The sequence below is a fragment of the Harpia harpyja genome, chromosome 3 (assembly GCF_026419915.1).
Source record: "Harpia harpyja isolate bHarHar1 chromosome 3, bHarHar1 primary haplotype, whole genome shotgun sequence".
Lineage (NCBI taxonomy): Eukaryota > Metazoa > Chordata > Aves > Accipitriformes > Accipitridae > Harpia > Harpia harpyja.
The window spans coordinates 26,822,860-26,848,427 of NC_068942.1; the positions used below are offsets into that span (position 1 = coordinate 26,822,860).

Genomic DNA, 25,568 nt, shown 5'->3' on the forward strand with positions numbered 1-25,568 from the left:
ATGGAAAGATTTATCTTCCAAAGGTCAGTACAATGCCATGGTAGGAATGAAATGCTGATGTTGGTAGCTGCTAATGTGTGCCTGTCACCCTCCCGAGACGTGCCTTCAAGCACATGCACGGCAAAGGCTCTGAGACCAGGCTGCCCTGTTGAGCAGTTCTACACAAAGTGCTCCACTTATGTCAAGTGTACAGAAATTCCCTCCCACTCAGGCTCTTACTCAGGGAAACTCAACAGAGGTGTATAGTTAAATAAAAAACCCATGGAGGGAAGGCTTTCACGCCATAGGCTCCCAGAAAGCCCCCACTTCAGTCACAGCCTTTCCTCCTTTACACTCCTTCTCCTAGTCTCAGGAAAAATCATTCCTTATTTTTCTTATTTGTATGATCAAAACCCCTTGCCAGGATTGTTAACTGTTTGATCTGCAATTCCAGATCTGTAACAGAAAGGCTGACCAAAAGCTTGGCTTGTTCCTCCACCACTGCAGGAAGAGCGAATTCGAGCCTCGGACTCTCTACAGAGCAAATTTTTCTGGGCAGCCTCCAAAGTACCACACCCCAAAACAAACTTTCATTTAAACTTTCTACATTCCTAAACATAAATGTGCATGTTGTTTTTGCAACCTTGTTTGTAGTGCTGTACCTTGTATCACCATCAGTGATCCCTCTGAAGTTTCAGCTACAGTAACATACAGCCACGTTCTTCTTCAGCCTAAGTACCTATGCTAAGGTTTACTTTGCTTTTGAATTAATTTCTTTTTAAATGTGACTACATAAAGTCCCAAGACAGCTATGTTGCGATGACATACGGACCTACCTCTCGCATTTGAGGTCAGCCCAGGTAACAGCTGCCAGAAGGGAGACTAAAAACTCAGGAGAGGCTCCGTCTTTTGGTCAGCTAGAGTTCAAATCCGCTTAATGGTGGTGCTGGTGCAAAATTTACCTTTTTAATCAGCTTTTTATTCACAGTAGTAGTTAAGACAGGTAAGTAGTGAGCAAGCCAGTTGCTGAATGTTTTCATTTTAAAACAGCTGTTTGTGGCATTACGTTCAAACTGGTTTACATTAGTTACAGCAGTCAGTATGTAAAAACACCTACGGACTTGGGCAGTGGATCTGTGCTAGATAAACACCGCATAACTGTAAGATATAATTGTTCCCTTTGTGTTTATATTATTGAAAGTGGACAACTGTAAACGAAGACACAGTTTAGAGACAGATAGTTCAGCCAAACTTCCCAAATGAATGCTCTGGCATAACTCTGCTACGAAATCCTAAGGTTTGCATCCAGTATTGCTGGTTTATGCCCATTATCAAATATGCACTGAGGAAAACCCTCCTGACAAGACGTAAAGGTTCAGCTGTGCCGCAGACAGACACCAGCACAAAAAATTGTCACCGCATCAGTATGGCTTTGATTACCGGGCAAGGTAGGGAGAGATGCGAGATAGTAGGACTTTCTCTAACACCTTGCTTTTTGCCATTAAAAATGAATCCAGATTATTTTTGCAGGTCCCTATGGCTGCCCATTTCTCATTCTCCTCAGCTCCCTTTTCTGGGTTGCAAACCTTGCTTAGCGAGGAAGCACTCGTCCTTCTCAAAGGCAAAGGAGATGAGACAACGGTCAACAGACACCAGGCAGAAAGGGTACTGACACAGGAAGAGTTGTTCTGTGTTTTCTCTGGTAAATTATGCTAAATTTTTATTACAAAGCAAGATTTCTTTATTGTGACTGTTGGCTTGTTTGATAATAGATTTCTCATATAATTAATCTGTTACAAACACGATAAAAAGCTAAGAAAAATACAAGCACAAGGGAGAATTAGCCATATATTATAAATTAGTATTTGAAAGATCTGAATTAGAGCCAATAAATACAAGCAGACAGCGAGTGTTTATCAAATTTTAAAGCCCTTTAAAACACAAGGCAGGATGAGATGGAAAAAGAAAATGAAATGGTGCTAATACAGCCTATCTCCACAGAAAAAAACGCAACTCCCTCCCAAACTTCTAGCTATTTCTGAAGTGAAAACACTTCCAAAATGCTATGCCAAGTAAAACACAGGGTTACTTGAACTACAATTTTTAATGCAATGGTGCAGGCATATTAGTAAGTTTAATGATTAAAGGCACTTGTCTTGAGCTAATATAATATCTGCAAAAGTTGCTCCATGTATGCTAATAACGGACATTCCAGCACAATATGAAGCTAATTCCAATACTTCCAAACTATTTAACAGGCCATTTTTCTCTTTCTATATTATCCAAAAGCAGAGGCTAAGACCGAACATTACATTTTCTTGCTGTTTTGATATAGAGGGCACTAACAAACCTATCACAGATGAAGAGATGACAACCATTTTAAAATAAACTGGAAAACAAAAATTGCATATAGACATCGGCACGAAGAAAATGAGAAAGGGTAGCAGAAAATCGAACAGCTTGGTATGAAGGGAAACTTTCAAATCCACATCATAAAACCAAACATGAAAATCTACAGTAATCAATCAGCCAGTCTGAACCACAGATTTCAAAATCCTTATTTACTTGCAGATAGCATATAGAAAGATGGCTCCCCAGAGTAGATGGCACAAAATGAAAATATAATAAGCACACCTTATTTTCACAGTCCTAGGCTTACTATTGGCAAAACAGAAACTTGCCTTTTACAGTAATTGTAGTCTCTAACTTAGCATAGAATAACTTAAGCCAAGTAGTACTACATCGTTCCAGGGATTTGAATATATATTAGCTCATGGATGAAGATCGTAAAATACAAAAGTAAAACAAACTTGCCTTTCATAGCAGAATTACACCATGGTGCTTGAATCTTGCAGAGCTAATGGTTTGAAGGTCAGGCTCTTTGGAACAGATGCACTAATCTCTTATTATCTGTATATTACACAAATTATTTCAGATAGTATTTTTTCTTGGAACTGACAGATAAAGCTCTATTTGCTGCTCAGGATTACTATGATCATTAATGAGAGTGCTTCTTTTTGGGTGTGTTCACAGGGTGAGAGGTTAGCTGTTACTGAGTACAGGTTGCTATAAAAATAGCATCGGCCAGTTATATAGTAGGCAAAAATAAGACACGTAAATTCTATGCAGGTAAGATGTCGTCAAAATAAGGATTAAACACAATATATGCACAGAAAAAAAGATTGCTATATACAATATAAATCAAAATCACATAAGATAAAACTTAAAAACATGATCTTGCTCTGTTATTATGAAATGCTATTTAAGGAAACATGTATTTTTGCTATTATAGCCTCTATAATATAACAGATTTTAAAACTCCATGAGTACCACAGAATCTAACATGATGGAATATTGGAAAGAAAACAACAACCAAACAATAAAAAGTGCATAAATCCCAGCTCATTTATCTAAAACTGGTATTACTACCCTCTTGAGTAAGTAAAGACTGGATGGACATAATAAAACTTATTGTCAGGTAACTTCTAATAAAATCATAATGAAAGATAACATCAAGAGCATGCAACCATCACAAAAGGAAAAGTTTGGGAAGCTCCTTGATAAGTTAAATGATATAGCTACTGCTAGAAAAACAATATAGAAGCAACTTTGAATAAGCTTAAGTAACATACATCATTAGTATAATAACTATTTCAGAGCCTTTAGATAATAATGATTATATGTTATTAAATACACCATCTTTAGACTATGAAAAATATAAAAACTAGCATGTCAGCTATTAGAAAGAGGATATTTGTGAAAAGGAGACTGTAATCACAGGATTTGCCTTATCCATTAGTGATGCAGCACTGAAGATATGTAATGAAGACAATCTCCAGTCTCTTTTGAAGTGAGTTTTCATGTGCATTTCAGTGGCAACAGGAGCCAATGTCACCGAAAGATGACTCAAATCTAAAAATTATTTTACTTCATAATTCTTTCATACAACGTGCCTCATTGCATACAGTTTCCAAAAGAATATATATATATATTTACAATATCTCCTATTTTCCTCAGCTTTAAAGACATGTATTTAATTTTTAACAAAAAGAACATATTCTAGATGAAAACTGAAGGCATTTCTCTCAAGTCAAGAACTTTCAATATATAGCCAGAAAAGTTCTTAGAAGAATTTACGTTTTCTTCCACAGAAATTTTTAAGTAAAAGCCATCTTTCTAACCCTTGATTGGACACTATTGTCCAGTGGTGGTCTTTCTCTGAAGACTGTATTATGTGTATGCCAAGTTGGGAAAGAGGAAGATGCACAATGAAGACCAAAACTTTTTCAAAGGCCTTAACTTTTCTATACATTTTTGTGTCATCTTCAGAGGAACTTTGGGCTACACAGGCTCATTGACTATATCAAGCTAAATATAAAAGCGTGGGTAATTTAAAACAAATCCAAAGTGCACGGTCCTATTGAATGTTTTCTTTTCCTCTATATTGGGAAGAAGCATTTTTTTTATGTCTTACATACTTGTTCACAAAACCATGCAGAATTTTCACCAAGGTCCAAGTTCATCATGTGTAGATCTCCATGGGACTCTTCCCTGTGAAACATACATAGGACTGGACTTCACCCTCATCTAGATGCTTAATGCATCATATTTAAATAAAACTTCCAATATGTTTGTAATGTGACAATATGGTATTTCAACAGTGAGGAAAATAATGCACTTTAGAAACCAAAGTCAACTTTCCCTAAAAATCCTGCTCCAGCACAATGGTGTCTGAAAATTTGAAATAATTACAATTACCTAGCTACTAGGATATGAGCTATATAAAATAGTATTATGGTTTTTAATATAAATCACAGTCCATGAGTTTATAATATGTTCTGTTCTATTCATCCCAACAACACAATAGCAAATAAAGCACCAACCCAGAATCAGGGTGAAATTCTGGTCTGCTTTTCTTCAGTATTACAAAAAACATCTGGCGTACACTTAAGTGATCGCTTATCATGCCATCTTCCTATTCAGCAAGGCACGTAACCACAGTATTTTCAGGTATGTTGTAAAGATAACTTATGACAGTGATAAGCTATTATTTTGATAGAAAAACTAGCAATCTGAATAAAAAGATCTTGTTACAGAGAGTTCAGCACTGTGCCATCAAGTAAGATAACAAATGTCACCATGCTATGTTCTGAAGTACAAAATATGAGCTGAAAGAATGGTCAGCAGGATGCGAGTATAAACATACACATTTTCAAGGCTACCCAGTGACGGATGAATCTATTTGTAATTATTTTAATTTAGTTAATGAGCTGTTCACATATCTTACGCACTTCTTCACAGTTCAACTGAGTTCACCAAGTTAAAAAAATTTAGGAATCTTCTTACAGTGAAGTTCTGACTCAGCTTGTGGTCAACATACCTTTTATAATAATATCACTAAAATATGTCAAGAAATCAGGTACTACTCTTTGCTCATTTAGCTAATTTTACTCTGCAGAGAATAATGTACTGTGTTAAACTTTAAAGCAAGTCCTTCCTGGTAGAGCATTTAACTGAAATCCCCCAAACAGAAGCACTATTACTAGGAGGACACAAGAAATGAAGCTGCTAAGCGAAGCCAAGGACAAATGTATGCACGACCCACATTATATCCCAGCAGCACAGAGGTGTGAGTCCTACTAGAACGTGTTGTAGGGGTCAAACGTTGTATTGCTTTCAGTCATAGATTCCCATTTCAAGAAAGCTGACACTGTCCTAGTTTGTATTGTAAATATTATTAAACATGTTTAATATGGAAGTGATATTTAGACATGCTTTAATGTATGGACATTTAAGGTCCCACGGAATCTTTGCTTAAAACAATACCCCTAACTAAAGGTTACGCACACGTGCTCACACACATGCAGGCACACTCTGCGGGCACTCTGGGTTGTTTCTTTTCCAGCATCATTTCAATGAGATTACTATATCTCTTATAATGTGCTCCTAGGTACTTTAAACAGTCACAAATATTTTTAAATCTGGTAATTACAGTCATAAGTTTTTAGGAAGTCTTGGCTCTTCTGCAGGCTGTGAGATTTGCAGTCGGTCACTTCCAGTCCTGGAGTTTGTTCCTCAATAAAAATGGGACAATGGCACTTACCGTTCCTTTGTAAAATGCTTTAAGGTCTACGACTGCCAACAATGCAAAGAACAAAGAACCATCGCTACTATTAAAGAGGTCTGACATGAACTATAAAAGTCAGAACATAAATTAAGAGCGCATAAAATAAATTGCACTACAAAGCGAAGTTCAACAGTACATGTTTACATAGTAGCCATAGCAGTTCTTGCTCCAGCTGGGATTGCAAAATGATTGCTATACTGCTGCTGCAACTCTGACCAGGATAGAAAGCTTTGGACAACAAACAGAAAAAAAGCAATCTGCAAAAGGTCATCCATCTATTCTACAAAACAGTCTTATCGGGTTACCAAATTCTTAAGCCATGAATCATGGCTTGAAATCAATGGGATTTTTCAGCAACAAGCTCTCAGGAGCAATTGATTTCTTAAAAATAAGCATATCCCACCAACAAAGAGGACTTTTTATGCATAAAGACAAACAGCCTGTGTATGTAACATGCCGACTGGCGTGCCTGTGGGAAGAAGGAAAGTCTTTAAGTGAAAAAGGAATGCTGCGATGCAAAGCATCAGGGTTCACTTCTCAGTTTTGCAACCTCATTTCATTCACAGTTCTTTTATAAACTACTGATGATCCTAGTTCTCTATGGCACACCGCTTCTGTCGTAAGTACTGCCAATACTGTAGTGATGGGCACCACGTGAACACAGACAGAGAGTAAAAAATGAGAAAAGTCAGAAGTCCTATCTGTCACCCTAAACTGACATCATTCAGCCCTCCTTTTGGGAGCAATCACTGATCCAGCTGGACATTTGATTCGCCTCACTCTTTCTCTTCCTCACTTTTAACTCAAGTTCATGTTGTCCAAATATTTTTGCTCTTTCAGCAACAGACTATTTGCAATTATATGTGAAAAGTAATATTAATATGATAATAAGGAAGCATATTATCAATAAAAGCATTAACATGTAAGAGTTTTTCTCCCCCCCCCCCCGTAAAACTAAGATTGCGTATTTACTGCTCATTATACCAGCACCAAACACATGGCAGCACTAGATGAATAACAGCATATTGCAGCTTGCTGTGCTCTCTGATTGCCCTTTGAAGACTAAAAGCATTATCATATTCCCAGTTTGTAGAAACTGGCAGTGTCACATAATAGAAAAAAGTTGTATTTGTGTTAATGGTACACTGAAAAAAGAATATTATTAGTGAAAGTACTTACATTTTCATCATAAACAAGGTATCACAGGACAATGCTGTTATTACATATTATGCTTGATTGATGACAATGTATGAAAGGCTTGAATCATGACAGTTGTGCTGACAGTGCAACTAATTAAAGTTACAATAAAATTACAATTCTCTGTGTCATTTCCATCTACATGGTGATTCGATTTTTGGTTTGACTGGAAAGATTTATAACAATTACATAGTGTTAGTTCTAATGATGGCATTCGCTTATCAGAAAAGGTAAGATAGTTAAGGAGATCATCAGACCTAAAACTGCCTTCCCTTATTTCTTCTGATTTGATCACATGTAGAACAATTAACCAGTAGACTTCTTAAAGGCTTTTCATGGCAGTACTTTTCTTCCGAGGCTGACAATCTCACTGTCCTTTATATAAACATATTAATGGCTTCCTTCATGCAAACAATTAATAAAAAAATATAAAATAGGCACACATATATATGTAACTCTTGATTAGCATTCACACAGAGACTTAGAAAACTCTGACTTCACATCTGCAACCAAATCCTGCCACTCTTATGGATGCTGAGCAATCAGCAGAGCAAATGAGAGAAACTGCTTACAAGGTAGAGAATTACTCCATCTTAGTAAGAACATTATCTGATCTCCTACAAAAATAGCATCAGAAAACTTAAGTCAGTTGTACCAGTGAAAAAATACACCCTCTTTAAAAAGTGGTAATTTCATTGTAAGTGTGCCAAAGGCACTCTTGAATTTGTAATTTGAACTTTGCTATCATGCAGCAAGATGAGGATCAAACCCGGTGCTGCGACACAGTTTGCCTATTGCACACCAAGCTGCAAGAAAAAGAAAGTCTCTATTTTGGGTAGCTCAGCAGCTGGGTCATTTCTGAAGTAAGACCTCTTCTATCCAGGCAACTCTGCCGTGTCCCTCTCCTCTGTGCAAGAGGGGCAACAGAAAACCTTGCAGGATTCAGCTACAGGAGATGAAGGATTGGGGCAGCCGAAGCCCTTGCTACTGCTGGCCTTTGAGGGGGAACCAAGGCAAAGGCTGGGAGCAGAAGGGAATTTTACGTGTCTGTCAATGCTGTACTGGAGCTAGTCCTGCCAGACTCCTTTTAGAGCGTATAGAGAGAAACAGGTATTTTAGGGTGCAGTTCATTTTTGCTATCTCAGGTATTTACTTGAGGATGGATAAGCCATGCGCAGAAGCGTACCTTTCTCTCTGCTGCCTAGAAAGAAAGTGATGAACTGACAGCTACTCCGTGGGCACCTACACTTGCTCAGACTAATCCCACTTGCTGTGATTACGGCTCCCGGTCTGCTGCTTTGAAGAACGGTGCCTCTCTAGTTGTCAACGGCAGGGTTCCCCCTCTCTATCCCACAATCCCTCTCCAGTTCCTGACGTACAGCTCGTACCATATCGGTGTATTGAAAAAGCATGATGTGAGAGACACGGACATATGGGATTCCTTGAAGAGATAAGCGCAATAAGTGGGAATTAGTGGCTGGAAGATTTGTGCTCAAGTTTTTCTAGATGCAGCCCCAGATTTTTTTTTTTTTTTTGATCCAGAGCAAGTAAAGCAATGAAAGCAGCTGCCACATGCAATAAAATGGCACCAGGTAAATGAAACAATCCATGACGTCAAATATTCAGTCACCAGCATTTGCACAGGAAGATTTGTTCCTGGACCACATCAACTAGGACTGGAGAGGGGCTTTTTGCCCTCTTCAGAGTATCCCCCTGCCCAAGTCAGTAAACTTTAACTGGTATTGCAGTAGCCTGTTGCAATCTGGAGGTGGTTACTGTGAAGAGTCACTCTTCTGAATACTTCGGGAACATGGTCAGATGTTTAAAAACACAGGCTCCAAAATAAATGCAAGACAATTTAATGGACCTGGGATTTTGGCCATGGGCAAACTTTGGACCAGAAACTACTGTGAGGCAGACTGGGAACGCCCAAACCTTGGCTAAAAGAGGAATTTGGGGATCCCATCGAATTTCTTGCCATTGTTCCCAAGCTGGCCATAAACATGTCTACCCTCTTGAAGCAGAGTATAGGGTAAAGGCCTGTACCCAGGCATGGAGCATAAAAATGCTGCCTGAACAAAAATGTAACTGTATTTTCAGCTATGTAAGTGCTGTTAAAGTAAAACTGCGAACTGCTACTCAAACGTACCACAGTTTCTGTCACCTTCTCAGTCGCTTTTTCTCCTGGATTCCCCAGTCAATGACAATGGCTCTTCTGTTAAGAGCTAAGTCCCGACCGGGCTCTATAATCCCTGCATAAATATATCAAAAGTTGCCTGTTCCAACACATGCTAGAGATGACAGCTCTCTTCTTGCTGTGATATGAGCCTGTTGCCAGAACTGTGCATCTTTTTCACATCAGAGGAGAACTAAGTGCAATACAAATGGAACTCAGTTCTGTCACACCCAACTCTTGGAGCGGCTGTGCCTCACAAGGGCCATTACTGAGACTCCAGAGAAAGAGTTTGGTTACTACATTAATCAGACCTTTCTTAAGAAGTGACCACTTCACAGTGCTGTGGAGCACCTCTGCCTAGGCAGAACCACTTGGTTCCTACCATGGTATGCCTCTAAGGTGGAGACAACTCAAAATGTTCTCCTGGTAAACTATCCCTTTCCTATCAATAAATACTAAACTTCAACATAATACTTTCAGTATGCAAAAAACTAAGCCAACTCTGCTGTGTATACACCCTGGAGTTTGTTTTCAATGCCACTTGAACATCCTCCCCTATTAACATTTTAGTCACTTTGGAGTCCAGACTGAAGCAAGCTGATGAGCCTTGTCAAAGAAATCCCCCCACCCTGCCCTGACCATGAACTCTAGAAAAGAGCTGCTCAGGCAGGAGAAAAGATGGTTAGTAGGATAATTTTCAAAAGGAGAGTGATGGGTAAAACCGATTTACTTTTATACATAAATCCTGGGTCACATCTATACCTAATTCAGTGTTTCACTCTGGCCACGCTCTGAGAGAGAACACTTAGCACCATCAAATCTAATCAAATGGCAGAGCTATAAATAAAGCCAGCAACAGCCACGTGAAAGCAAAACTAATCAAAACAGCAGCCGTGAGATTCCTCCCTTAACCTGCTTTATAAATAGGAAATTCATTTGCATATACCTGTGTTAAGATAACTTGTCAATCTGACAAGTTCTGTTCTGAGACCAGAAAAATCATCATGAATAAATGGATTCCCAGGACACTGGTTTTTATCCCAAAGACACAAAAGCCACCATTAAAAAAATCAGCTTTCAATACTGTTTCACACTGGTATTTTGCAAGCACCATTTAATATCGAAATCAGTCACCCAGTTAACCCAAGCTTCAAAAACAGAAGTTGGGTGTCTGTTTTGGGCAGCCACCCTATCTTTTCTAACCACGGAACTCCTGTGCTTCACAAATCACAGAAGTAAATGAGGAAACTGGAGAGGAGGCAGCAAGAGTGCTCGAAGGAGAGTAAAACAGGTTTCTCCTCTGTACTGACAGTGCGAAGAGGCAGTATCTCACATTGCCTTCTCATACGGACTCTTCTGCCTTGGTTTCTTTCTTCAGTAATATCAGATCTTGCATTTTTCAGAATCTAGCAGGAATGGGTGGCCAATTCTGACTGGTCAAACACTGGGAATTTCTGCTGGGATTGCCAGACATCTAGAGCTTCCCAGAAGAAAAACATCTCATTTCTAAGATTTCTTGTAAAGCAATGCTTTTGAAGCTATCAGGCACCAGAAACCGAACTTTTGCAATATGAAAAATGATTATGTGAGTAAATGAAATAAACCATATATGAGTGTCTGTCTGTGAGCATCAAGGACTTTTATAAATACTAAGTAATTTCAAAGCAATTCTCACGTAACTTATGAGGATAAACACACAACAGATCACCGAAAAAAATACTGTAGTTTACTCTTTCAGTCCTTTGAATGTCTTAAGTCTATGACACTGCAGTTAGTTAAATATTTGTAGACTTCAGTCTGAAAATCTAAACAGATTGTCAAATTTTAGTAAATTCAGGCAAGTTCAGGGATGAACCTTCCAACAGAGACCTGAGGATATATAGAGGCAACATGTACTGTTTGCTGAGGTCTAAGTAACTAACTATATTGAGGTCTGTACAACAGGAAACAGTAATTCAACTTCAATATTGCACAGTATTTTCATGCCTTAGAGTAAGTTATACCAAGTAACTGATATATGTAGCACCTAACAATGCAATAGAAATCAATACAGATTTAAACAAACTTAACATTTTACACTCTCAGTCCCCTTTCGGAAGTTATAGGACCATCACATTCTAAAATTCGCACACTTAGCAAACTTAAGAAAGGCTGGCACAACATTCAAAATGCTGATGAAACTGTAAACATACGCCACAGTTGATAAAAATATTTGCACTTTGACAACATGCCAATGACTTAGAGATCCCAACTTCGCTAACTTCCTTGGCTGTTTTTTTTCTTTGCCTTTTCTTGGCAATTTGAAGAAAATTTAGCAGATGCAACAAACTGGCTAGTCAAATGGAGTGCCTAACAATCACTGAAAGTTTAATTTAAACACTTGAAATACCAGCACAAAGGAAAAAGAAAAGATACTGTAGAAATAGAAAAAAATTGCCAAATATAAACCTCTGTTAAATTCTCACTAGTCTCTGACTGATTTCCTTAAAAAGAAATCATGCCTGGTATGCTTTGATGAAAGTCAGCCACATGCACAGAGAGCAGTCAGTTCCATGGGATGAACCCCACTGCTCACGAGCAGCGTTCACACATGCAGTGCAAGCGGACGCCACTGAAGAGCCAAGCTTTGTTCTGAAGGAGCAGAAATCCATCGGGTGCCTCAGTCCCTTTTTTTTCCCTTCTCTTTGCGTATCAGATTGGTTGGCAGGAAGCGAGTTTGGACTAGCAAGTAATATGATGTGCTCATTTTCATCTCTTCTACCTTTGTCCTATTTTAAGACTTGCCAAAGTGGTTATTACTTATGTTAATTTAATTTACATGCCATCTAAAGCAGGGAGAGGACTCTGGGCAATAAATGTTATACAACCAGAGATCAAATTCCGTTGTCACACAGTTTACATTAGACCGCGGCTCCTTCTCTTCTTGGAAACAAAGTCAACATTGGACTGGCCAATAGCCCTGGCTAGCAGATATGCTGCCAGACTGATGCATGTGGGAACAAGGCCAGTGACTGTCCTCGTTTATCATCTGTCCTCTCCTGTCCTGCAATGCTGCTGTTATCTGAGTCTCAGCCAGCTGAACTCAACCTCCCTTCATGATCTGTAAAAAGTATTGGAGGAGGGAGAGCTGGGTATTTTTTTTCAGAAAAAAAGAAAAGAAAAAAAATAAAAGGAGATTTGGCAACACTGAAATGGTTTGTGAACCGATACCTGCTCTATCTGATGCTGTCAGCATTTGTTTTAAAATGTCGTTCATATTTATTTGTATTTAAGGAAATACTCAAGCTGAATTGTGTCCTTTCAAGATGGACATCGTAAGCTGTTAGAATTGAAATAGTTTTTCATCCAACTTAATGACTTGGCAAAAAACTTGAAACTTATTTTTTTAAAAAATCCTATGAACATTTTTTCATAATTTTACTGAGTTCTGCATATTTCATTACTTATAATATGCAATTCAGAGTACCTAAGGGCCATTATCTGTATTGCAGACTCTATTAGTTACATTATAGATATGTATACAGGTTTTTTATAAATACATTAACATCATCAGCTGCAATAAAAGCGGCAAGCTTTACTATTATTATGATGATCATTACTATCCTTGCAAATCCCTTAAAAACACCTGTTGATCCTCCTTTTTGTCTTAGGTTAGGTTTACTGCTTTTCCTTTGGATTCTGTTGCTAACAGTTCTATTCCTAGCCAAAAAAAATACTGAAAAATCCCTCAAAGCTCATCTTCATGTTCACACGTAAAAGTGCTAAGATGAAAACAGTGTCTCTGAATCTAATGCTTCTTTGCATTCAGCTAAATGCACTTTTTTTAAACTCAGCCCACCAGTATTTTATCATCAAATATATGATTACCACACATTTTTATAAAAGTTTTATAAAAAAAATTCAAGATTTTGAAAACTCAGGTTTATTTTCTAAAAGATCCAGAATTAAATCATTTCTTGCCCAGAATGGATTTAGAGATATAATATTCATATTTGAAATACTGTGCTGGAATCAAAGAAGAATCTCAGTCCATATTTAGATGCAAAGACCCACTTTGTCCTTGACTGTAGCTACACCAAAGCTACAAGCAAGCAAGCAAAATATTAAAGGTGATCTATAAAAGAGTGCAAAGAAAATTTCAGTTGTGTGTTTGTGGGGAAGAATTAAGAATAGTTTTAAAACATTCTTCAAATTATTGCAAATTCTTCAGTTACATGAGAAAAATAATACCATAAATGGTTTGTAAGAAATACTGCCATGTACTGGCCGGATTTCAAAATTTCTCTTTCTATGAAATATTTTGATCTGCTCTCTGGAATTCTGTGTTGCATTTACCAAAAGTATCAGGGAAAAGGCCATAGTGTGAGAATCTGCAAAATTTGACAAAAAATGGTGACATTAACAGTCTTGAGCAGCCATCTGAGTAGACAATTGTATATGACAAGTCAGTTCTGCCCCAAACTTCATCTAGATGCTCGGAACAACCCTGTGAAGGAAATACTGCAGATCCAGCTATTTCTGTTCTTTCCAGTTTTAAACTAGATAGTCTGTTCAGCATGAAACAACTATTCAATTTTTTAGTATGGATTTGGGAGCTCAGGCTATCTCATTCAAATGAAAATCAAAGTTTATGTTAGGTAAGAAAAGGACTGCTTTGGAAAGGAAAAAAAAATAATTTCAGGTCTATCAAAATTAAGCTAGATCACCTGACTCTAAAAATAGGGGGCTTTATTCTTCTCTAAGACAGGAATTCATTCCTGTGCCACAGAATGAGAGTATTTTTCCTCTGGATGACTGCAGGTACTCCAAACCTTTCTACAAAATCCCACAAGTTCCAGAAAGCCAGAAACTGTAGCCCTGATCAGGCAAGAAGCATATGAAGGGTAATAAAATTCAAGTTTAAGGCTGACATTCTCTTACATATAGGTATTTATGTAGAAATGTTTAATGTGAAGCTGGTAGACTTTTTTCCCCTCTTGATAGTACTTTGGCATCGCTCTATTTCCTTTTTCTGCCATAATTTTGATATTATTTCAGCTCAGTGTTTATACTTGCACAAAATAAAACTTGTGAATGCAGTGTGAATCAGATGAAAAAGCAAATAAAAATCCTCTTTAAACAAAGCTTAGTTAAATAGAATTATCAGTAGGTCTTTCTATAAAACATTTCATTAAAAAACCCAATAGAAACATAACAGTGAAGCTACACTTATTAAATACATTTGGCATACTTTGAAATTCTAGTTCTACAAGGCATGTATGTCATAGCTTAGCTAAAATCAAGATTATACTTCTGGAAAGGAGTAAATTCTCCTAAACCCCACACTACTTATATATTGGAAATAGCCCAAAGTACAGTTATTACTGCTGTAATATCTCTGTTAAAAAATCTAGGGAGAAAATGCAAATAGACAGAAAAGCAAATGAATGCTTTTGAGTACAAGTCAACTAACTACATAACAGGAGACAGTCAAAATTTATGTTTCAGGAAAAAGGAAAAGAGCCACATGTAACACTAACTCAACAGAGCGGCGGAACTGTGTTTGAAAATACTAGCCCTTATTAGGAAATCTTTTGGAAGATGAGTAACTGGAACTGAATTATGTTTCTATTAAGGGTAGTGAATTCCTCAGCTAGACGGCAACAGTAAATAAAAGAGAACATGCTTACATTCACTCAATGGTTTCAAAGAATTAAGTATCATTACTAGAACAAAGAGTTCCTCTTACAAAAATAATCAGGTCTTTTGCTTCGTTTTTAGTATTATTCTTCATCCATTGGTTCGTTTCCCCCCTCCTGCTGCAGAAACATTTGGGTGCGTGCAGGATGAGTATGAAGCTTTTGCTGGGTCCAAGGGGACCTGCTGCTCTTTGCTGCCAGGGCGGCAGGTTTAGAGCCCAGGTCCTGTCACCCACCCTAAGGCACCACCACCATCCCTGCTGTTGCACTACAGACTTTTTTTAGATCGGCCGAAAAGAGAAATCCATCTTAACGTCAATCTCCCTCCATTCTTTTTGTGCAACAGAGCCGTTGTCCTCATAGATCACCACAACTATGCAAAGCAAGCTCTAATGCCCTGCTCTGGGAAAAATAACAACCCGGATAGGAAAGACTCTCACAGAAATAATACCGAACAGCCAAACAAGGCTACTGAGTGAGCTGCAGGACGGACCACCAGACTTCTGCTAGGCTGCAGAAAGTTACTTTTCAAGTACACGCAGTCTAACGTTAAGGAAAAGATTTGCAAAGCGTGCAGACTTAAGATAACAAAACGGAGGTATCTGTAGGTAAGGAAGCTCACATGTAAATGCTAGGCATTCCTGCAGAGGTAAATGCCCAGTGCAAGCAAATACTTGGAAATGCTCCTCTACAACACAGTGAACAACAGGTGAATACCAGAAGACTAAACTAAACCTGCAGGGTAACTGTATAGCTGTAAGACTCATGGACATTCTGACTTCCAAGATAATTTTCTGAATCTACCATTAGAAAGTTGGGGATCTTGTAGCATTTTGTCTGGATGAACAGGAGATGCTAATACAAAAGAACAGCATCAGAAAACAAATCCTATGAAAACAGCAATGGGATATTATGCTAGATAAGAAACAAAAAAAGAGCTTTTTCATCCCTAGCATGCTAAATGCTTTGAAAGGTTTAAGCTACCCCTCCCTCTGTTCTGATTGTTAGAAACTTTATTGTAATTTTGAGACAAATACAAAATTTATTCATAACTAATTTATACCTGTTTGTTCTTATACCACAGTTTCTGATGGTGTTGCCCCTTAGCTTCAAAAACTCTTCCGCCTTTTGGATGTTTACCCTCATTGCATTCTTACAGAACAATCACATCCCTGTTCAACCTTCACTTTTATAGGCTGAACAAATCAGGCAGTAAATCATCCTTCAACGCCTTGATTCCCACAAACATCCAGCTTTCATTTTCTTGAACGCTGAGCGACCAGTATTCCAGGTGAGCTGTCAGTGGGGCCTCATTCAATAATGTTAACATTTTCTTTGCTCTCCAAGGAAACACCTTGCTTGATGCACCCAGGGTAGCATTTGCCTTTTCCCTGGCCAGATCTTATACATAGCTTATATTCATTCTGTGATTTTTATTATACGCGTGTCTTCCTCCTCCTCCTGTTTTCTTCTAGATGACAGAGCTCCCAGATTGCATCTGGAAATTTTCATTAGTCATTCTGAAAGGAATGATCTTGCAATCTGCATTACCACGTTTTATCTGAGTTCTATTTTTCTAGTCCTCAAGTTCATCAGTCCTTCCTCTATATCGCCTGGAAGTGACATACTTTCCAAACCAGTATCATCAGCATATTCTAGCAGCATACACGCTACCTCTCATTAAAATATTAACGAGACCTGCCTGTGGTTTTTGTCTTAGAAACTCAACCAGTAAGCACTCTCTGGCTCTTGTTTTAATAAAACCAGCTGATGCCTCCTCCCTAACCAGTTTCTTCCCGACTTCATGCTTTCCATCCAGTTTAATAATAATAATAGATGATTTACTGAAGTCTAAATAAAATAAGTCTTTTGAACTTTTGTCTAGCACTCAGCTTTCTTATCAAATAAATGCAAATTTTTAAATAAGCACAATTTCTTTCGCTACAGTAATAAAAACATAAACTCAAGAGGTTATGAGGTAAAAGAAACATGCTCAGAAATGCATCCTTGCATTGTTTATAATTGAGACTCAATCAATCAAAATGAAATGTGAAAAAAAACAAAGCCTGACCACTGCAAGAAAAGGTTATCACGACCCTTGTAAAAAAGTAACAAAATTCTGGAAAGAAGCAATTGCTTTCTCAAGAAAGACAACAAACTACCCCTCATTATCCCAAAGGCCTCACCCTCCAGGTATTTTATTTCTGATTTATTATCTGCTTTATCTGTCCATACTATCTAGACCTCTATGAAATCTCTTGTTGTATCACAAAATTACTACAAGGATGGACAGGAAATTACCCCTGCTGGCATTACCAAAGACTGTGAAAATGAAAAACTGAGATTTTTTTTTCTAGCAGTGTCTACTCTGAAACGAGGTAGCTCCGAGCCTGGAAGATTGCTTTACTCTGTTTAATTTCCATGTTTCCCAGGCAGCGTTATTTTTACCACAGCATAGTGGTGCTTGCTAACAGTCACTAAGTCCCTCCAGTGAACCAGCATATTCTCCACCACTAGAGGACATTTTGTGTAATGGATGGGGTTGTCTTTTCTAAATGTTTACCTAAACTTCAGTCATTCTACAAAACCATGAGAGAAAGCCTTCTTAAGATCAGTCTTGGAAGGTGAAATGTGGGGCAGTCAACCAGATGAAGAAGGAGTGTTCTTAAAGCTAGAGTGAGCACCCAAAAGGAGCACAGCTGTACTGTGGAGTACAAGATTATCAGGATTTCAGTGCTCAATGACAATTTCCTCACTTACATGACAGTATCATTTCTGCAATTGGGAATTTGGAATTTAATTCAAAAGAATATACAGAAAGCCACTTCTTCAATGAGAAAATTACCAGAAATTACAGAAAATACACTATAGCAGGGAATTCCATGTGAGGACATGTGCTATTTTTACATAGGGAAATACGTTATAAGATTCTCATGTGGTTTTGTTCAGGTTGCCAGTTGCTTCCTGAGTGAAGCAATCAGACACTTAAAGATTCCTTCCAAGTATCCAGTTCACAGATGCACATAAATGAACAGAGTCTTTTTTCACTCTGTTTTCACCTTGTGACAATACTTGATTTCAGCTCCACTTCACAGTACGTAACCTCCCTCTGAAATGTTAATGCCTATGGCTTCATTTCAGGTTATTGATGTTAAACTTCACAAACAGGAGATGGACAACAAGTAACTTTGGTTCTTATGTAGAAACATCTCATTTTCGTTCATACCACAAACATAGCAAGGTATTTCCATTTAGAAAAATGACCCGATATCAGTGTAATGTGAGACTGGACAAGCTCCCTGCTTTTCCAAGCTCCTCAGCTCTTCTCTGCATCTCTTCTGCTCTCATCTGTTTTGAGCCAGTAGTAGGAACAAGATACAATAATCCAGGCAAAGTCTCACCTTTACCTTATATGAGATCACTAACATTCCTCAAGCAGTGTCAATGGAGAACTAGTCAGAATACTGACATTAATGGTGTTGAGCACCTTGGAAAATAAAAGTAGTCTCAAAGAACTCGTATTTGGAAAACATAGAGCCCATGTCTCAAAAGGCTCACCAGTCGCATCGCAGGTAGTTTTGTTCATATTTATCTCAAAGCTGGTATTTTCAGTCTTTCTATCTGTACTGCTTATCATGTTTTGGATATCTCCAGTAAACACTCCCAAATTATTTTGTAATTCCTTTTAAACTCTTACTCTCAGTGCTTTTGACAGAAAAGTTGGCCTCCATTAGAAGAGGCTAGAGAATGAAAATACTCTAAGTCCTTCAACAAACCAAACAAAAACACAGCCAGTCATCCTGTCCATTTGCCTTAAAGACAAAAACCTGTCTTGCTGACCCACAGGTAATTGCATCAGGCTGAATACGCCACAGAGATGTGACACTACCAAATCTCTGATAGCAAGATGGCAAAGATATAGTGTCAGAATGGTTGCAAAGCACTGTTAGCACTTAAAAAGAACAAGAAAAGTGTGCTTCTATTAGCAGATGATCTTTCTGAACCCCTGTCTGCTGACCAGGGGTTAGAAAGCAAAAGGGAGGAATCCTTTCGCCTTCTTAATGCACGCCTCTGCATGGATCCAGGGATGGGAATACTTGTGTTTATCTGAGATTGAGCTTTTCCTTTTCTCCAGAACTCATCTCACTGGTGATACCTCTACCATTACCCCCATCCACTTTGTAATGCACTATTATGTCTCTATTTATGGTATAAATTCTGTAATAAAACTCTTTCCTCCTATGGCAGCAGTTTTTATCTCTTTCAAAATAAACCCAGAACCCCAAATCCAAATGCAGTATGATCAGTACTGCCCTCAGTCACCCATTGATCAGGAAACTATAATATACCTGTAGGGGAATAGGGTGTTGTATCACAAAATCAAGACAATAGATGATGATTTCCTATCATAATCTATTTTCCTATCATTTTCCTATGATTTAAACTTAGTTGCTGTAATTATTTAGAAAATCCGCAGTTATATATTTATTTTGTATATATGTATATATTTATTTACAAAAATTAGGCTGGTAAAGAAAGCTAGAAAAGTTGGATTGTAACTAAAATTGTACAGAACATGCCTGGAGCTATTTTCATTCTTCTGTGGCCTTTCTGGGGGTTTTGCTTTTTTTTTTTCCCTTTTTCTTTTTTTTTTTCTTCTTTTTAACTGTGATAGCATAAGCAGAGCTGGATTTTCATTAGGAATACTGCCAGAAGATTACAAGCTTTTTTTGATGGACTACAAAATCTATCCAATTTGCGGGCACAATGAACAAACCATAGTAAGTAAGGATTTTGTTATTTCAATGAACAGTTACTAAAAGTATTATGAAATCTTAAACATAATCAAAAGGCAGGTGCAGCAGAAATACATACTTTTCCTTGCAGATTTACATAAAAATAAAACCCGATTCTTTCACTGACAATCTTATAAGGCACATATTCAGAATAAATATTTTTAAAAGCACTGAAAAAGGGTGCACAAAGTAATGTGATTACTGGTCCTTCTAAATCTAACATGCAAGTGGATCTGCCCCATATATGCAAAGAGGTCCGTGTGTATATATAGACACATACATGCATACACAGTCTCACACACACCCCTTTTTCAATTGAAAAGAAAATCAACTCTCAGAAATAACAGCTACTTAGTAGCAGTTTCATACACACCACTTCGATTTTTCTGTAAGATTAAACCTGTGCAGTATGCTAAAAGCAATAAGTGCCTAAAAAAAGTCAAATTCAGCCCTTATTGACCATTTCTTCAAATGAGAAAAAGCAAGATGGAAGTTAATTTTACTGGTTTTGAAGACAGTAGTAAACTAGCATTTCAGATCTACATGTTCCACAAAAATAAGGAACCTCTGATTTTCAAGAAATACCTGACCTTTTGTTTTATTTCTGATCTTCTATTTTGAGTTTTCAGAAACAAATAACTATATATGTCAAGTGTACCTGACTTACAATCATGCAAGTCATAGGAAAAAAAATTTTGAACTGACCAGTTCAGGAAAAACTGTGGAGGCTACACATACATTTCCGTATTTTTTATACTTCCTTTAAAATACATGCTCTGTGTCGACAGCACACCGTCAGTTACTGAGGATCTGTAGCAGAAGTTCATACCTGGCACCAATTTTTGGCGGCCCATACACCTCCACACCAGTTTTAAAACTTCAGAATTTGGCCATTAGAACCAATTTTTACATAATCAATTTTAAGGACCTAGTTTATATTATATTGTCAAAACAGATTTTTTTTTTTTTTTTAATTCTCAATAGTGGAGACATTATTAAGTTACTTAGGCACAACACATTAAAATTAATTAGACCTTTTTAGACTTCTCCTCCCCTCTTGTACACTACAGGAAGGAAGGACAGTGGGTCCCTGATTTAGGGCATGAGTATTTAGTCTTCAGCAATGGATTTTCTTTGGAAAACCTATCAAGTCTCTTGTGTATATTGTCCTAAAAAATGCATTAATTCAATTCAACGATTTCTGACATAATTTAACTAAAAAAATAGTGACTGAGAAAACATGTCACATTTTATTTGCTCTGCTTAGACCACAGATCGTGCTGTTTGCCTGAGCCACAGTAAGGCAAAGTAAATATCATTCTCAACTCTGTTTTACAATCATAATCATACTTTTCATATTTGATTTGCTGTTTGAGTTTCATTATAACTTTAGGTGCTCCATTCCTTGCAAAATTCCTGTTGTTTTGGAATTTATGCCAAGCAAAATTTGGAGAGCTATAGTATCTTTCTATGAAGAATAGAAACATCTGAGCTTTAAATAGATAATGCTGAGAAGTGTTTGGAAGTCACAGTTTAGATTTTAAGTTATTTACTAACTTCACTGAGAAGAGTGAGTTAGGGCTCATGGCAAGCAAATCACTGTATGTTTGGTAGCCCCCTGTGCCTTCCTTTTAGGCATACAGCCCTGGTTCCTGGTCAGAGCTGGACTACTGAGTAAGATGGAGCAAAGATATTCTCTGTCACAGCAATTCCTATTTCAGTAAGATTTAGGAGCTAGAAAGGAACGCCAGATCAAACCACAAAAACATTCTCTGAAATACTTAAAATATTTTGTTCTTTATAGTAAGTGGAGTAAAACGTGAATCTAAAATCCTTTCTATAATACAATACCACTTTTTATTACTTTAAGAGCATGTCATTGATTCTGATGCATCTAAAATAACAACTTAGCGTATACAACTATCTATATTCTACTCTAATATTCAGGCAGAGTGCATTTTCGAGCAACACTATTAATTACAGTTCTGGGCTTCAAATACACCTACTACGTCTATCATTTGGTCCAACTGCATGATTATATGCTTTCTGGCTTAAAATTAATAAATGAGTAGTGTAGAAAAGTATTACAATCTTTTTGTTAAAGCTGACACAGCTTTACATTTTGAAAGAATCACTTCTACCGCTCATCTGGCAAAAAAAGAAAACCAACGGAAAAGGGTGAGATATTTGATGATATAAATAAACAATATTGTTACTTACCTTCATTTAGATTACCCTGACTATGTGAGAGGAATGCTGCCATACGCGTACATTCTATGCTAGGCTGAAGCTTTTCCTCTTTTTTCCCTTCTTTTATAGTAAGAAAGAACCCTTAGGGCCAGGTCCTGCTCCCACTGAAGACAAGAGCAAAAGTCTTCACTGGGGCTCAATAGGAGCAGGACAGGGACTTTAAAACATTTTTTTTTTTCCTTTTGTATCTTTCTGTATGAGCTTTTGTTCCTTCAGGCTGTGCAGATATGAAGCTTTTAAGATTTCTGAAGTCGCAATAAAGAGTTGGAAGTCTTATGTTCCTAACGAAGCATCATGCTGTTTTTTAATTTATCTGAAATCACTGACCCCAATTTGCCAGTGTTGTTTTTAACGAAAAAATATTGGATTTACTCTTGCCTAAGAAGTCAAAGGTAGTTTGTAAAAACATATTTTTTGCCACTACAGGTACAACCTTTTATCCAAGTTACATAACCGCCATTCATTTGCTCAGATTTCAGTTTCCCCATTTGTACTCAACTCTTGTGCTAGAAGAAATTTCCTATACGTAAAAAGCTGCTCTTCGCCAAACCATTATCCACTGTTGATAGCCACATATGCGTCTTTGCATTTCCTTGCCTACCTGTAAGCAAGGCTTCTAAGAGATAAAAACATCACTGATCAGGACAGAAAGTTGTTATGGTAGATATTCTAAAAGGCATTTGTATATTGTTTCTTGCAGATGCCTAATGATCAAAGAAAATTAATATCTCAGAAATTTATTCACAACTGGAAAATCTTCTCTCCCGAGTGGTCTATATCCATATACATGTAACACAGATGCCACAGATGAAATAATGGTAAACCACGTTTGGTGAGAGTCCTGTTTCCGACCAGGAAAGTGTGTCTCACTCACCTGTTTGGCTAAGTTGAGATGTGCTTCTGCTCCTTCGAGATACTATGGCAACCACTTTGGCACTAAGGCTGGAACGCCTTTTCTTCCCACCTGTTCCAACCGTGCCGACAGCCGTGTCCGACTGACTCCCGTCATTGTGCTCCAGCTTATACATCTCTCCGCTCACACTTGTGCTCTTAGTGATTCTCCCTGAAGTCCCCATCCGTCTGCCTTGCATTTTAGGAGTAAATGTACTACAGTTACAAAGTAAAAACAAACATGTTAATTTGTCTGCAACAGCATTTCCAAAAACCTTTTTTTTTTTTTAATTAGTAAATTAATTTTAAGTCTTGATACATTTTCATTTATTTGGTTCACAAATAAAAGGTTAATTTGATGCTCCTCAGAGTATATATTTCCAGTATTATAATTTGTTCTTCACTCCTTCGAGGGAAATAAATAAAATGAACCGTTTCCCATGTTTTTCAGAGCGACAGAGACACACAACATTTAAAAGTCATGTGGAGCCTTCCTGTATATATCCCCAGAATACAGAAAGCAATAAAACAGCAATTTTATGACCAAAGAAAACAATTATGGGCCAAGAGAATATATCTAGGTTAATACACGTATCTTATCGGCACTGTTCACCAAAGCCTTAAGACCTAATAAATATGAAGATATCATCTTCCATATTTTCACACTTCACAGAAAGAGATAATACAATATGTAGTATTTTTTAGGTCTTCACTCTATCACTTCTTTAAAAGTAAATGCAATAATCACAGTATGAAGGCAAAATAATGTTGAGGCAAAAAAATCTAATAACCCGCTAGAACTTTCATTGATTGACAGAAAGATGAATCGCTCTGTCAGTTCTGTTTGATTTCCTTTAGCTATTGCATCGCATTTAAATGTTTCTATACAAATCCTTTTTCTGCTCCTGCACACGGAGGCTGGATAAAGTATTCAGAAACACGCTCTAGAGAACAATCTCAAATACACACAGGACATACTAATACACAGTCCTAACGCTGCTACGACCAAGCGATGCCCTAGCTCTAATGGCAATACAAAGTCAGCTATCACTCTGCAGACACCCAGAAATTTAAGCCGCAGCCTGACTCACTTCAGATGTCGTTGTTAAATCAGCCCAGTATGTGGGAAATTCCTTGATGTTGTATTGCTGATTAGTAGACCTACTGGCAACATACTGATTTTAGGATTTTTTTTTTCAGTAATTCTGTATTTTGAAGTCAAATTTTGAATTTATTTGTTGACCCACAGTCCTGCTGTCCCTCCCAGCAGGTTCCCTTCCCAGCAGATGTGATGGCCTGCTCCTGCCCTCCCTCCCCCCCCCCCCCCCCCCCCCCAAATAATAAAAAAAAGAGAGTATAGAGACACAGGCTTTGTGTCACGGCAAGTTTCACACAGATAGGAAACCTCGCCAGAAGAAATGAAGGGGTCTGTGGGAGAAGAACTGACATCCTGTGACTTCCACGGATCTGGGCCCTGCTAAAGCTGAAATCAGTCCTGTCCGAAGACAGATCCAGGAAAATATAAAATAATGTATAGGTAAGTTTGGTTTACTGACAGTTACCAAGATTTACTAACGTGTGGCTAGGTAAGAGCAGAGAAAAACAGACAGTATTTTTTGAAGCAGAAGCTAGAAAAGAAAAAGTCCTTGAATAGACAATACTTAAGAGAAAGGTCATTATCAATCTCTGCACAGGCATTTAACGATGTTCAGCACTTAGGATCTGCTCCTGTTAAGTTCAAATAAAAAACCAGCTACCACCTTCACACAGAACAAGGTGCTGTGATGCACTAAAGTACTCAAGAACACATTTTAGTGGACCACCTGAGGCACACTGAGCTTAAAATAGGTTCTCTCTTGTTCCCTCCTATCCCACTGCGACTTGAGTGACTGGCTTTCGGGTTTGCACTGCAAAAATAGAAGGACATAGGTATTTTGATGTTGGTATGTAATATTCCTTTGTATTTTATGGTAGATCTCCCTCAGCACACACTCCCTTACATGTATGTGAGCACACACATATAGACACACACACACATATATATATATTCAACCATTCTAGGAAGAATTTTAACTGCACCTTTTGGTAATTTAAAAAAAACTCAAAAAAGACCATCTTCCCTAAATATGCAAGTATCAAGGAAAAGGTTTTGTGTAAGGCAAACTAGTTCTGTTCACTTAAATACAATATCAAATTAAGAAAAAATGCCCTAAAATATTTCCCATTTTCAAAATAGAGACCAATTTTCTTGAGAGAGACAAATATTAATTTCTTGGCTTTAAAATAAATCATGTCCCTAATATAGTACAGGTGTTTACTTCATAGGTTACATATACCGCCACTTTTTAAAGTTGCAGTGATCACTAAATAACGGTATTTTTATTGTTGTTCACAGAATGCAATAACCTCAACTTTTACAAAATATCTAGCAGCTACTTTTGTTTCAAGTAACACAGATATCTTTCTTCACCTCT

General features: G+C 37.6%; 1 protein-coding gene across 49 annotated transcripts in view; it reads right to left on the reverse strand.

The window, feature by feature from the left end:
• Nucleotides 1-25,568, reverse strand: part of RIMS1 (regulating synaptic membrane exocytosis 1) — a 341,727-nt gene that overhangs the window by 21,408 nt on the left and 294,751 nt on the right. For 41 of the 49 annotated variants that reach the window (XM_052781720.1, XM_052781726.1, XM_052781737.1 and 38 more), the window contains one exon: nt 23,078-23,310. The exons of 7 other annotated variants lie outside the window; for them this stretch is intronic. In XM_052781720.1, the coding sequence (XP_052637680.1) occupies nt 23,078-23,310 (233 nt within the window). Of the gene's footprint in view, nt 1-22,173; nt 22,309-23,077; nt 23,311-25,568 lie in introns of those variants that run through there. One more of the 49 variants, XM_052781770.1, reaches the window with a different exon arrangement.